This window comes from Carassius gibelio, chromosome A12 (genome assembly GCF_023724105.1).
Source record: "Carassius gibelio isolate Cgi1373 ecotype wild population from Czech Republic chromosome A12, carGib1.2-hapl.c, whole genome shotgun sequence".
NCBI lineage: Eukaryota > Metazoa > Chordata > Actinopteri > Cypriniformes > Cyprinidae > Carassius > Carassius gibelio.
In genome coordinates this window covers 19,983,071-19,996,466 of record NC_068382.1, presented here as the reverse complement: position 1 = coordinate 19,996,466, position 13,396 = coordinate 19,983,071, and the positions used below count along the sequence as shown (strand labels likewise).

At 37.6% G+C, this 13,396-nt stretch overlaps 2 protein-coding genes across 4 annotated transcripts in view; both read left to right on the top strand.

The window, feature by feature from the left end:
* Positions 1–540: 540 nt before the first annotated feature.
* LOC128025430 (fascin-2-like) lies at positions 541–9,318 on the top strand. The gene is made up of 5 exons (XM_052611788.1): positions 541–1,605; positions 7,389–7,545; positions 7,764–7,885; positions 7,998–8,165; positions 8,560–9,318. The coding sequence occupies exons 1-5, from the start codon at positions 786–788 to the stop codon at positions 8,763–8,765; spliced, it is 1,473 nt and encodes a 490-aa protein (XP_052467748.1). The 5' UTR covers positions 541–785; the 3' UTR covers positions 8,766–9,318.
* Positions 9,319–12,834: 3,516 nt separating this feature from the next.
* The window catches only part of LOC128025426 (baculoviral IAP repeat-containing protein 5.2), an 11,499-nt gene continuing 10,937 nt past the window's right edge, over positions 12,835–13,396 (top strand). For all 3 annotated transcript variants that reach the window (XR_008186154.1, XR_008186153.1, XM_052611782.1), the window contains exons 1-2: positions 12,835–13,048; positions 13,132–13,241. Coding sequence is in view for 1 of the 3 variants with exons in the window: in XM_052611782.1 (XP_052467742.1) it covers positions 12,941–13,048; positions 13,132–13,241 (218 nt within the window). In the remaining 2 variants the exon portion in view is untranslated. The remainder of the gene's footprint in view (positions 13,049–13,131; positions 13,242–13,396) is intronic.

Below are 13,396 nucleotides of genomic sequence, written 5' to 3'. Positions count from 1 at the left end.
AGAAAAAGATAGGCGGAAAGGACAACAGGTGAAAGGGAGGTAGAAAAGCTGTTGAAGTCAACCTGAAAAGCTGTACTTCAGGTGGCGTTTGTTGACATGGCACAAGCTGGCCTGGCATCTTAGTGGGCACCTTGCACACAGACATGCTGCTATTTTTTGAGGTCTCGGAAAAGAAAAAAAATTCTATTTAAGGGACATACAAGTTCTAAGGATGTGACTCAAGTGAAATTACTTTTTTTAGGACAAGGAGGAGATAAATCAGATGTCAATCTGAAGGACTGAGACAAGTAAAGCATCGAGAAGAAGTAAAAGAGTGTGACTCGGTCTTGAGCATCTCTTTGAGAGATCAGTAGCCCCACAATCCCAAAGGCAGCCACTGGAGAGGACAGAAAATCACAGGTAAATTGAGAAGGAAAGGGAATGAGACAGAGGAAGCAAGTGAAAGAGGCACAGAGGAAAAGGAACCATTGGGATCAAGGTGACGTCAGGGGCTCTCAGGATTGAAGTGCTGAGTCCTCCTGATTATAATCTGATCTGATTAAGAAACACAGGGGGAAATAGCTCCAGAGCCTCTGCAAGCTCCCCGGGGAGCAAGACGCCGTTTTTTTATCAAGCCGAGAGGCAAAGGACCAAGAACAAATCCAAAAGAGGAACTTTGGAGCATCCTACTAAAGAAAGTTAAGGCCTGTATCTTAATCAGGACAAGAAGTGGAGCTAACATTGCTGTTCAGCTTCTTCTCTGGACTTTCAACACTCTCTGGCATCCATCTGGGTTGTAAGCCAGGATGCCCTCCAATGGCAGTAAAGCCCTCAAGCTACAATTCGGACTTATTAATTATGAGAATCGCTATCTAACAGCAGAGGCGTTTGGCTTCAAGGTGAACGCTTCAGCTCCAAGTCTAAAGAAGAAGCAGATCTGGACTCTGGAGCAGGATGAGCAGGACGGTCAGGTGGTTTACCTGCGCAGTCACCTGGGCCGCTACCTGGCTTCCGACAAAGATGGCAAGGTAAGCTGTGAAGCTGAAGCCAAAGAGAATTACTGCCGCTTTCTGATTGTAGCACAGTCGGACGGGCGCTGGGCCCTGCAGTCCGAGCAATATCTGCGCTTCTTCGGAGGTTCAGAGGACTACTTATCCTGCTTTGCTCAGACCATTGGTGAGGCAGAATTATGGGCCATGCACCTGGCTCTGCACCCACAGGCAAATCTGCTTAGTGTGGCCCGCAAACGCTATGCCCACCTAGCATCTCCAGAGGGAGAGATTGCTGTGAACGGCAACATCCCCTGGGGTGTGGATGCTCTTCTAACTCTTGTGTACATGGATGGCAAATATTGTCTTAAGACCAGTGACAGCCGCTTTCTGAGCAATGATGGGAAATTGTCCTCTGAAAATGGTCGTGGGACAGGCTACACTTTGGAACTGAAATCAGGCAAGTTGGCCTTCAAGGACTGTGAGGGGAAATACTTGACCCCCATGGGGCCCACTGGAACGCTGCGCTCTGGACGCTGCTCCAAACCTGGCAAAGATGAGCTATTTGATCTTGAGGAAAGCCATCCACAAGTGGTGTTTCAGGCCTCCAACAACAGATTTGTTTCTATCAGACAAGGTAAGTGTGCTAGTTTAATTTCTTTTGACCTTTCCCCTACAGGAGAACCACATGCTTCAGTGACTAGCCTCATTTTTGCTGTAGAATTGGGTCTTTATTTACTGTTGTTTCCAAATCTGTATGGCTAAGTCTTTGTGTTTTTTCTGTACAATGATTTTCAGTAGGGTCTAATGTTGTTTTGGACAATATTGAGTTTTGTTGTATGGACAAAACAGTTGTAACGTTCTTCAAAATATCGTCTTTTACATTCCACAAGAAGGCATACAGGTTTGGAATGACATGGGAGTATAAACGATGGCAGAATTTAGATTGTTTTTAGATCAACTATCCCTTCAAAAATGATTCAAGGGAACTCTCAAAATAAGGTTTGTCCCATTCCCTAAGCACTCCTGTGATGTCTTCTGTAACAGATGTGAGACCTCATTACATCTATTAAGAAAGCTACCTCTAATACCTGTTGGATAACCAGATATAGAAATCTAGAGTATCAAGCATGTAAATGTCAATTGGAATGGAAAGATTCAGTGTCAAGTGAAATTTTCAGACTAAATAATATGCTAAACAATATGATTATAGTAGTCTAAGCATGAGTTACATTGTTGTGCTATCAGTTTCGGTCAACATTAGTGTTATGCAAGCAGACCAGAGAATGAGTTTTGCATTGCAAACTATGCACACATAGTCAAATCTATGGAAACTAGTCTAGAGAGCAGGTGAACACGCCCATGAGCGTGACCTCACAGAAATAATATACGCCAGCTGTCTTTTAAGCTGAGTAGGCCAATATGAATCTGCCAGACATGGCCAAATTTTATTTGCTGGCCATGTGCTCTGCTAACAAACACGCTGCATAATTCTAGTTTCCTGTCTTGACTGAGCAACTAAGTTCTATAATGTAAATCTTGCATGCTAGAACATTATCCATTATCTCCAGCACAGAGCTCTTGGTAAGCATTTTGAGCCACCTGCAATAGATAAATTACTGGAGAAACTGAATGGCTTTGAATATTCACCATTGGAAGCCGGGTCACTAACAGATCCTGTCCTCTCCGGTACACTCATCCATCTCTCTCTCTCTCTTAGAGTTACGCTCATTCTCACAGATGTACAAATATTTGTGCATAATTTTTTAAAAAGTGATACACTTTTAGTCAGTATTCTTATATAAAAGATAAAACTATGCTCTGATATACTCACGTGCACATGTCCACATGCATGCACACACTAGTGGCAAGGTGTGATAAATAATTGAGTGGATGGGGCATTTCAATGATGGTGGAGTCTGCTTTCAGAAACACAAGACTTCCACCACATTTCTTTATCTGGGGACCATGCAATGCACTGGGCTACAATGGGGACGCAAATCAGAGAGTCCTCTGGGAGCAGGTTTTGGCCCGACCGGCAAAAAAAAACAATGGGGGGGAAAGAGGCAATGGAAAGTGTGAAAGTATACAGCAGAAAAGGGAACAAGACAGGCAGGAGGAAGAAAAATCAGGCACAAAATCACAATGAATAGAGACATAATGCATTATGGGTGTGTACAGGTGAATGGTATGGCTTTTTTCTCATTGTCACTGTTAAAAGATCATAAATCAAAGATTTTAGTTGCAGTTGCCTAAAGAGGACATGATGTTGTATTGTCCGTTTAGTTTACCAGTCATTTAACACCAGTTGAAAAGTTTGTTTGAGGTAGGAAAGCATGTGCACCAGGAACCAATTGAGAGCACAACAAATATAATTGAATTTTACCAGTTAAATAGGTTGCAAGGCAGCTATTATACAAATCCTCCAATAAATTTTGAGGTCTTAAATGTAAGCAGCTGAAGCCATAGTCAAACACTCTGGTTTGATCGTTATAAAAATTAAGAGGTTAGATGTTTGAGACACACATTATGACTCTTGTTGAGTTCTGCATGGTGTGTTTCTCTTCCTTCAAATGGTACAGTGTCGATTCAACATTTGGAAACATCAAGTATCGACATATTACCAAAAAATTTAGGCATTTCATTATGGGTGAAAAAAGACGCGGAAATTGACACAGGCCAGATGGAATATTTGTTCTTAATGACCGAGAAGCATCACTCCCCATCTATTGCAAATTCATTCTGTGCAAAAAGCAATTAGGTAAAGTAATTTTGCTAATGGATGAAGCAGTTCATTTCTTTTAGAGAGTCTCTACATGATGAAGGGAACCAGAGATGACTTCAGACAGAACTGCCAATCAGCTCTGCAGGTCTGACGTTCATTAAGCCCCAGGCCTCTTGCCCTGAGATGCAACACAAACTCACAGATGATCTTTAAATCAATAATGAGTAGTGACATTGCATAGTAGTATTTCAAAAATATTGCTATTATTGGCTGAGGCTTATTAGTTTGCTTTTTCGTGGTGTATGTTTTCTGCAGCAGGATTTCTATGGAGCATGTTGTGTGGCACACAAACTTGAGTCGGAAAGATGGCATCCATTCAGACTGGTGGATCTGTTACCATGTTCTTCATCACCTCCACAGTGTTCCCTGGAGCATTCTAATCCGGCCCGGAAGGTGAAAAGAAGATGAGCACAAAGGAAGAGATATTGAGAATGCAAGCAAGAAAGAAAGAAAATGAGAGACAGTAGATTGTGGCATCACTTTCCCATTAAAAATTAATCTCAGAGTGACTGTCTTGGTACATTTGGAGATCACAGCTTTAATTTTGGGCCAAATATTTCTAAGTAGACATTTTCACACAGAATGGAATCCAACTGTCTGGGACTACTAGTGGAAATGCTTGTATTTCACATTTTTATAGTTGAATAAAATCAACTATATACTTATATCAACAAGAGTGAAAGTTGAAAAACTTTAATTTGTTTCAAAATCTCTTTAGTTTTTTATTTATACGTTTCTGCTTTTGTGACACCAGCACTTGAGCTGCATGCATACCAGATATTTGTTTTGTTTTATTTTATTTTATTTTCATTGTAGCCCCAGACTTTTGAGCCCTACTGTATACATGCATGTTAAACCAAAACCTATGCATTCTGCAGTGTTCTCCCATACCTGTATATTTTTCGTGTTCTCCAATTGGTATTTGACCTGGTACGCATGCAGCAATCTACTTGCCCCAGTTTAGAGAAGGCCCTCTCACTGTCTCTGTCTCTGGGTACTGTTACCATTTCACAGAAATGGGTTGGTAAATTGAGAGGGAGCATTTTGTGATGGGAGTGAGGTCATTCGCAGGAGTCCAGGATTGAGCTCAGTAATCACAATGCCGTGGATGAGGAATGATCAACAAAGGAGATAGAGTGTCCTGCCCCAGCTGGCCTCTCTTTTTCTATCTTTGGTGCTACTAAACTAAACTAAAGCAGAGTCAGACGTGAAATTGGAAAATAAAGTGTAACGGGCCGCAGAAATGAAAACCACTTTGTTTTTGCTTGCTTTGGCTGGTAGTTGTACTTTGGTTCCAACAAAAACAATGCACTAACACTGTGTTGTCTTAATCCTGCATACAACATATTTCTATCACTTAAAGTCATTAAACTGATTATAGAACTCAATTTAAAAGTAAGAGCTGGTAGTGTCTATTGATAGGCCAAGATGATTTGTAAAAATAGTGCATGCAGTATGAAAGAAAATGACTGGAGTAGAGAGAAACACGAGCACATAGCCTAAATCATAGCAAAAAAAAGCATTCCACGGTGGGGTGATCGATAGCGGCATATTCTGCTGATAGGTCTGGTTTCTTTCCCAGCATGTCTCAGGCACCCTGCAGAGTCCCGTCGAAACAATAGTATTACTTCAGCCTCCCGACTGGTTTTCCTCGGAGGTGGAGGATTGCACATACGCTACTCCCAAAAGCTGCTTAGTGGGCCCTACAGTGCAGCTTTGTGTCTCTTTGCATGCTGAGAATTAGGAAAGGTTACAGAATTAGAAGGGGAGGGGCAGGAAGGATGACAGTGTGGAGGGAGAAGTGGGTAAGGTTCAGGATCTGGCCTGTTAAAGCCTTAAGAAAATGATCAAGGGATATTTTCGGATACATCCACTTTGAGCCTTAGCAACGACAATCTGATTTGATGCATCTTGAACGATGCTGTCGGTTTTGTTTGATCATAAAGTTGAAACATTTATTTGCCCTAAATAAGTTTGGACACACTTTTTTTTTTCTTATTTTTCAAATGCATTTGAAGACCTCATAAAATTGGTTACCATCTTTAAAGAAGCTCAATGCAATAATTTATTTATCAATATTTACGATACTTAATTTTTAAAATTGTTTTATAATTTTTAATTACTCACACTAGCAACATTTTTAACATAATTATGCAAGAAGTCTCTTATGATCACCAATACTGCATTTATTTAGTAAAAAATACATTTAAGTTATTTTTTTAAATTAAATTAATTAAATTGTACCACCTTAATCCAATATATATTATACTGCTATTATACAAAGTTCAATATAAAACAGCATTTATTTAAAATAGAAATCTTTTATAACATTATTAATGTTTTTGATCAATTTAATTCGTCCTTGATGGACAAAAGTATTAATTTCTTCTTCTTCTTCTTTTTTTTTTTTTTTTTTAATCTTACTTAGCTTTTTGAATGGTAGTGCATCACAGTTTCCACCAAATTATTAAGCAAAAGTTGTTTTAACGTTAATAATAAGTAAAAGATGTTTCTTGAGCACCAAATCAGCATGTTTAAATGATTTCTGAAGGATCATGGAGTAATGATGCTATAAAATCAGCATTGCCATCACAGGAATAAATTACATTTTGAAGTACAGTCAAATTAAAACAGTTACTTTTTTTCAAAAACATTATAAAATCTAAATCATTCCAAACATTTGAACAGTAATGTGCTTACATGTATGTCAAATTTTAAATAATAATTTTAATAAATAGCAAATAACATTTAAAACTCACTACAGTCTCGTAGTTTCTTAGAATAAACAACATTTTAATTGACTGACTAGACTTTTACCACAAATAAACAAGCATTCTCATGTATAACTTGGTCCTTCTGTGTCCTGTTTTTAAGATGTTTCTTGAACACAGCTATGCTTTCAATTCTGGACTAATAAATGCCATGACAAAGTCCCTACCCAATAGCTTATTCAAGATCAATTGCTTAAAAAAAATGTTACAAATAATACAGTGATTTGGAATGTTTCTTTAATCGTTACTGAATGAGTAAACCTACTCATTTCAAAACATCAGTGATCTTGCATTGAAATAAAGGATGCTTATAGACAGCAGAGCGACATGTTTGGGCTCCATTAGTCTTAAATAAACATGGTCGGCTGTAGACGTTGCACCAAAATAGGGCTCAGAGTCAGGTTGATGCCTGTCGTGCGTGGCAGGGAAGTTAATCTGCCTTCAGGATTCCAAACTAGGGGAAAGATCAGGACAAACAGACGCTATCTTGTTTAAGCAGATACATTTTAGCGGATACAACAGACAAGGCTGGGTTTGCTGTTGTATTGAACTGTATATTTATCAAAGAGTCCTCTTTTTTAGCATATTGGAATGATTTCTGAAGGATCGTGTGACACTGAAGACTGGAGTAATGGCTGCTGAATTCAGCTCTGTCATCACAGCAATAAAGTATATTTTTAATTTATTTTAAACTAAAATGACATTTCATAATATCACTGCCTTTTTCGATCACAAAAGTAGCATCAGTGAGCATAATAGACTTCTTTCAAATTCATTAGAAAAAATTGAATACAAATTACTTTTAAGTTAAAGGGCTTACTGCCTTACTGTATGTCCTTTTTGTTTCTCTGTGTGTTTCAACAGGAGTGAGTGTCTCAGCCAATCAGGACGATGAGACAGACATGGAGACTTTTCAAATGGAAATTGATAAAGACACAAGAAAGTGCAAATTCAGAACTAACGAAGGGAATTACTGGACGCTTGTCGCTCATGGAGGCATCCAGTCAACAGCCACAGAAGTGTAAGATTTAACTTAAAACTTTCTGTTATGAAAAATCTTTATTTTCCACTTAAATGAAATGTGACATGAGGGCAAGCAACAGCCCTGTTCTGTAACAATCAGTAAATGCAACCATAACAAAATAACAGACTGTAAATCCATTTAATTTACATCTCTTCTCAGTGGGTGTATATGTTTTATGTTTTTCACTTATACGTACAATCTTCCACTGCGTGCAGCGGTGCCAACACCATGTTTGACATAGTGTGGCTCGGTCGACGGGTGGCACTGCGAGCCAGCAATGGAAAATATGTATGCACTAAGAAAAATGGCCAGCTTGCTGCAGTCAGTGACTCTGTGGGTGAGTTCATTCGTGATACTACCCACAAACCAAATCAAAACACCTAAATCAAATCAATTTTTAATTGAAAAATGTATAATAAGACAATATGTCACCCTGGTTTTTCCTCCAGGTGAGGATGAGCGGCTGATTCTGAAGCTGATCAATAGGCCCATTCTGATCCTGAGGGGAGAGAATGGATATGTTTGCCACCATAAGAACTCTAATACACTGGACGCCAATCGTTCAGTCTATGATATATTTGCACTGCAGTTCAACGATGGTGCATACCACATTAAAGGTTAGTTATAATCCAGCCACATTGTCTATTATTTTAATCTGTATGTAGTAACTCCTAAACAGAAACTGGAAAGCAATTAACAGCTTTTAATTCCTGGAAAAGTATTTAAGGTCAAAAATAGCTTCTGGCATATTTAAAAAAAATGTACTGGTCTTACATATTTTACAACATTATTATACATACCAAATGACAGATGATAAAAAAGAGGGCTTTTTTAGGTATTGTATTTAGGTACAGTTATACAATGACTGTGAGCTTGTATTTAAAGTGAATCACATTTTTCTTTATGTAATTTTGGCATACACTTTGGCAGTTTTGTCTTGTGCTAATGAACAGATATTAACCAGGACTCAAGTCGTTTATGTTAAGAAGCTGACCAGCATTGTTTTCCTAGGTGCTGGTGGAAAATTTTGGTATGTTTCCACCAGTGGCTTGGTGTGCACTGATGGAGACACACCTGAAGATTTCTGCTTTGAGTTCTTAGAGCATGGACGGATAGCCATAAGGGGCAAAAACAGCAAATATCTGCGTGGAGACCAAGGAGGCAATCTGAAAGGAGATGGAGAGAATGCAGACAGCTCTTCCCTCTGGGAATACTGACACCATCTGGACATTTAAGGAACTGTCACTCACCTGTGTTAAACTCTTGGATTTACATATATGAGAAAAATTAATTGATTAAGGTTTAATAATTCCACATCTGTTTCCCCATCAGTCAGCATTTGATGTAGAGTCAGTATTCAGCATTACATATGTATTATTTACCATTTCTGGTTTAAAGTCCTATACAAAATGACTGAGCATGTGTAAAAAGAAATCAGACATGAGAATAATTTATTATATCAGCTCACTTTGTCACACTGTTAGGAAAAATGTTTGAGGTTATGAATTTGCTAAGTATGCTATTACTGTGGCAAATCACTTCTAACATCTCTGTTCAACTTCAAATTGACACATTACAATTCATTACAGCTGTTTTTCTTTTTCTTTTTTCTTTTTTACTTTAATGACCCATTATTGTCCTGCTATTATTTATTATCATGCCAATGTTTGTCAGTTCCAGTAAAGCTTGTTTTATTCTCTGGGGTTACAAACTGCTGTGTTTGTAATACATGGAAATACATGGTATTTAAATATATTTAGGTCTGTCAAATGAACTCTCCTTGTTGTTTCTTTAAGTTTACTAGCAACTGACAGAGAAGCCAAGCAACCAAGAATAGAAAAGGCAATTACTCTGTCTCGCCGAAATGAAAGGTACTAGGATTCAATTTATTTTACTCCATACTGTGATTTATTTACTTTCTCTTTCTTAAGACCATCTGGAAAGGTTTTAGAATTATTACAATAAAATTCTTTCTCTTAATTCTGGAGAAATTAAGCTCATTTACTGTAACCTGGGTTTAGATAAAACAAATGGGTTGTTCTGCTCTGAATTTAATTGGCTGCCGAGGAATCAGAATTGAATCCTATGCAGTATTTGCTGTTCCTGTGTTTTTTACACCGTTCGCATTACCACCGACCAAGATGACCCAGAATTGTTTGTGAAGACTTGCATGTCTTGCTTCAAAAATAAACTACTGGTAGCTGCAGGCAAAAAGAAACAAAAATGAAAATAAATAATAATTACTTTACGCTATTACGCTATTGTTAACTAGTTTCAAAACAAAAACCTTACAGTGAAATTGTCTATGGTAACCAGTTTCCAATGAAATACTGTAACTGACATAGGATTCCCACCAGAGGGGTTACCAGGGTGTCATGTTTGGGGGGGCATTTGGCTTGTTTGGGGGGGCAACATAGAGAACTGAAAATATCGGCACAAAATTAAGCTATATTACACACAATCTTTTTTAATGCATATCTTTTTCTAAGCCAGGAACCCAAAGATAGGCACAGGGCCCCTATATTAGACTATAGGGCTGTCACATAAAAGTTAAACTAGGTCAACAGATATGACAGATTCATATATAGAACAGATCACGGTGTTTGCCTGATAATGAGTGACAGGTGTTTGCTTGTGAGAAGACGTGTTACACAAGTAGGTTACCGAGAAGGACAAGAGAGTTCTTTAAATGAATCTTACATCACGTTTGTATAGACAGGAGGTTAATTAATTTGTTTCTTCTTTTAAGCTGGTCCAGAAGTAGATGCTACTTTTAGGGCTGAAATGCTTCGTGAATTACTCCTAGTAAAACACATTAGCAGTCATTATTTGTAGGAGTTTCTCTTAAATTCGCCAGTTAGGAGCTACTTGTAGCCTCTTATAAGTTTATTTTATGAATGCGGCCCCAGTTAAAAAAAATGTTTTTGATATTCTCATTTGAACAGTATGAGAACAGTATTTGAATGTTATTCTCTGTTTGTAAGTGGCTTTGGATAAAAGTGTCTGCTAAATGAATAAATGTAAACATGTAGGCCTAGAAATATATTAGGCTACAGGGTGTCAGGAGATTTAGAGAGTTGAAATAAAAGCTATTTTTGTAAAACTATAAGAATTTCAATTATGATATGATAAGCAGAGGCAACATAACTTTTTTAAAATATAGTTTTATTTTTTTATTTATTATTAGTGGTGCTTGCCATAGGCAAATATTATTATTATTTTATGGGGGGTTGGAGTCTGTATGGGTTTGGTCTCCCTCAGGGCTGGGTGATATAATAAAAATCGAACAATTATTATTATTTTTTTTTCCAGAAATACCATGATTTTATCATATTTGTCATGTTGGTTTTTCTATTTTGCTAGCTGTTTGAGTATCACAGCCAAACTAATTTCCCTATTATAAAGCCTTTTAAGGTAACAAAATATGAAAGAGTGTGGCAGATATTTAGGCCAAAGTGCATGGATTAAAATCTTTGTCATTATTTTATCTTTGTTATTAAAAAATGAGAACAAAGATACACATTACAAATACAGATATTATACAAATAAAGTGCTTCATTTTAAGGTACAAGGGGTGTATTTAGCAGGAGCATGAAAAAAATTTAATGAACAAATATAAAAATATAAACTATATACACTGATTCCTATTAAAGCAACTGAATTAAAGTTTTTCAGTCACAAGTATAGAGTATTGATTTTTCTCTGTGTGTTTGTTGTTTCATTAACATATAATTCACCCAAAAATTTAAATAGTGAAGAAAAAAATCAGAATGAGTTTCCTTCTTCTACTAAATAAACTCTATTTTGAAGAAGGTGGAAAACCAAACAGTTGCTGGTTCACAGTGACATCCTCAGTACCTAATGTTCCCCCTACTATAAAAGTCAATGTGGACCAGCAACTGTTTGGTTATCCTAATTTTTCAAAATATCTTATTTTGCTTTCAGCACAAGAAAGAAGTTAATATAGGTTTTGGACAACATGTGAGTGTATAAACAATGATAGAAATTATGTAGCCTACTGTCCCTTTAAGACCTGCGCGCCTCTAATATTCAGATATGCATCTGTTTCTTTCAGTTGTTTACTTTCATTTTAAACATGAGTCTGTGTGTTTTGACAGTATTAGCACAAAACATAACTTAGTAATCAGGCTCAGTTCGAAGGTCTTTTTCGTTTTCGGGCTGCACTTTGTGCTCAGAAAAAACGCATGTCAGAAAAGGACACGAACGAATTAAACGTTTAAATAACCAGTAAGGATTTAGACATATGCAAAAAAAATGTGAATGAGTTAACTGTGATGTTAATGTATGTCGCAGTGTATTAATCCCGCTGGGCCAGAACTGCAGCTGATAGAATGTGCGCAGCACACAATGCAATTATATTTCTTCGAAAGCAGAGACATTTTTATCGCCCACAACCAAAACTATTAACATCCTACCCTCGGCAGAAATCGAGAGCAAAATCAGGCTGCTCAGCTGTCAATGCACTTTGATCCAATATGCTGTTTTGGGGTGGCAAATCTCATTTTTTTGCCACCCTTCTGGACACGCCACTGCTTTAAAGCTCTGCCAGGTAAACATTTCAATTAGCGTTCTGTTCTCACATGATGCACCTTTTCTGAGCGCGTACCCCCAAAGCGCGCACTGTCAAACAGCGCCAAACTGGATTTTTGTTGGATCAGACCCATCTGCAAGCTATGGAAAAATATGCACAAAACAATCCACTTTTAAGTTTTAATTTATCATCAGAGGGACAGATCATTTCTCAGGGGAGGCAGGGCTTATCCTAGGGGAGGCATTGCCTCCCCCAGCCTCCCCCTAGACACGCCCCTGATTCCCACTTACAAAGTTAGCAACAGTGCACTATCATGTGTCTATTTACAACGAATAAAGACGTTTTGGTGAAGATTCAACTTAATCCTACAAAAAAAAAAAATAATAATAATAATAATAATAATCAGTATTGTGAACAGTTAAAACCAATTAAAAGGTCTCATCTGCCTTAAAAACTTGTAAATATTATGAGCTAGACACAAAAAATATTGGCAAATTCACCAAAGAGCTCCAATACACCACAGTCGCTCTCTGTGCAGAAAATAGAGAGAGAGAAAATTACGTGTTTCATAAAATTAAAGTTAATTGATTAATAATCTTATTATAGTATTAATAAATTTATAAAGTTACATATAATAATGCTAATGTATATACGTACAGTTACGTATGATAGTCTCTCTGTATGCGCATGCGTGGTAGTTACATCCTTCAGCCAATCATAACTCGCGCTCTAAATTTTAAACTTTAACCGGAAGAAAAGACAACAACTAGCAAGCAAGACACTCGAGTATCTCGGTCTTCTCTCTTATTATTTTAATATTACCTCTCCGTATTCAAGAAAATGGATCTTAGCAGTGACGACCAGACTAAAATGTACTTTTATGAGAACAGACTTCAAACGTTCGTTGGTTGGCCGTTTGAAGAAGGCTGCATTTGCACTCCAGAAAACGTGAGTAACGTTAACCCCTTCGATCCGTCAACACAGAAAAATTGTTCTGTATGTGCTGAAATGCATTTTTTTTGGTTCTGTAGATGGCCAAAGCAGGATTTATTCACACCCCGTCGGACAATAGTCCAGATATAGCGCAGTGTTTCTTCTGTTTGAAAGAGCTGGAGGGATGGGAACCTGAGGATGACCCTGAGTGAGTCCATGTCTGTTCAACTTTCCGCTGTTGCGTTATAGAGCTGAGAGAGGCTTTGTGTCTGTAATGCAATTAGACGCGGATTTCAAGTCAGGGTTATTTGATTTATTCAATGTCATTATTCCTCTGGTTATTTAGTATTTTGTTCTGATGTG

Excerpts from the sequence above, each read along its gene's own strand:
- LOC128025430 (XM_052611788.1), top strand. The coding sequence starts at position 786 with ATGCCCTCCAATGGCAGTAAAGCCCTCAAGCTACAATTCGGACTTATT. Across the intron at positions 7,886-7,997 it reads TGCAGTCAGTGACTCTGTGG|GTGAGGATGAGCGGCTGATT; the intron begins GTGAGTTCATTC and ends TTTTTCCTCCAG. Across the intron at positions 8,166-8,559 it reads TGGTGCATACCACATTAAAG|GTGCTGGTGGAAAATTTTGG; the intron begins GTTAGTTATAAT and ends TTGTTTTCCTAG.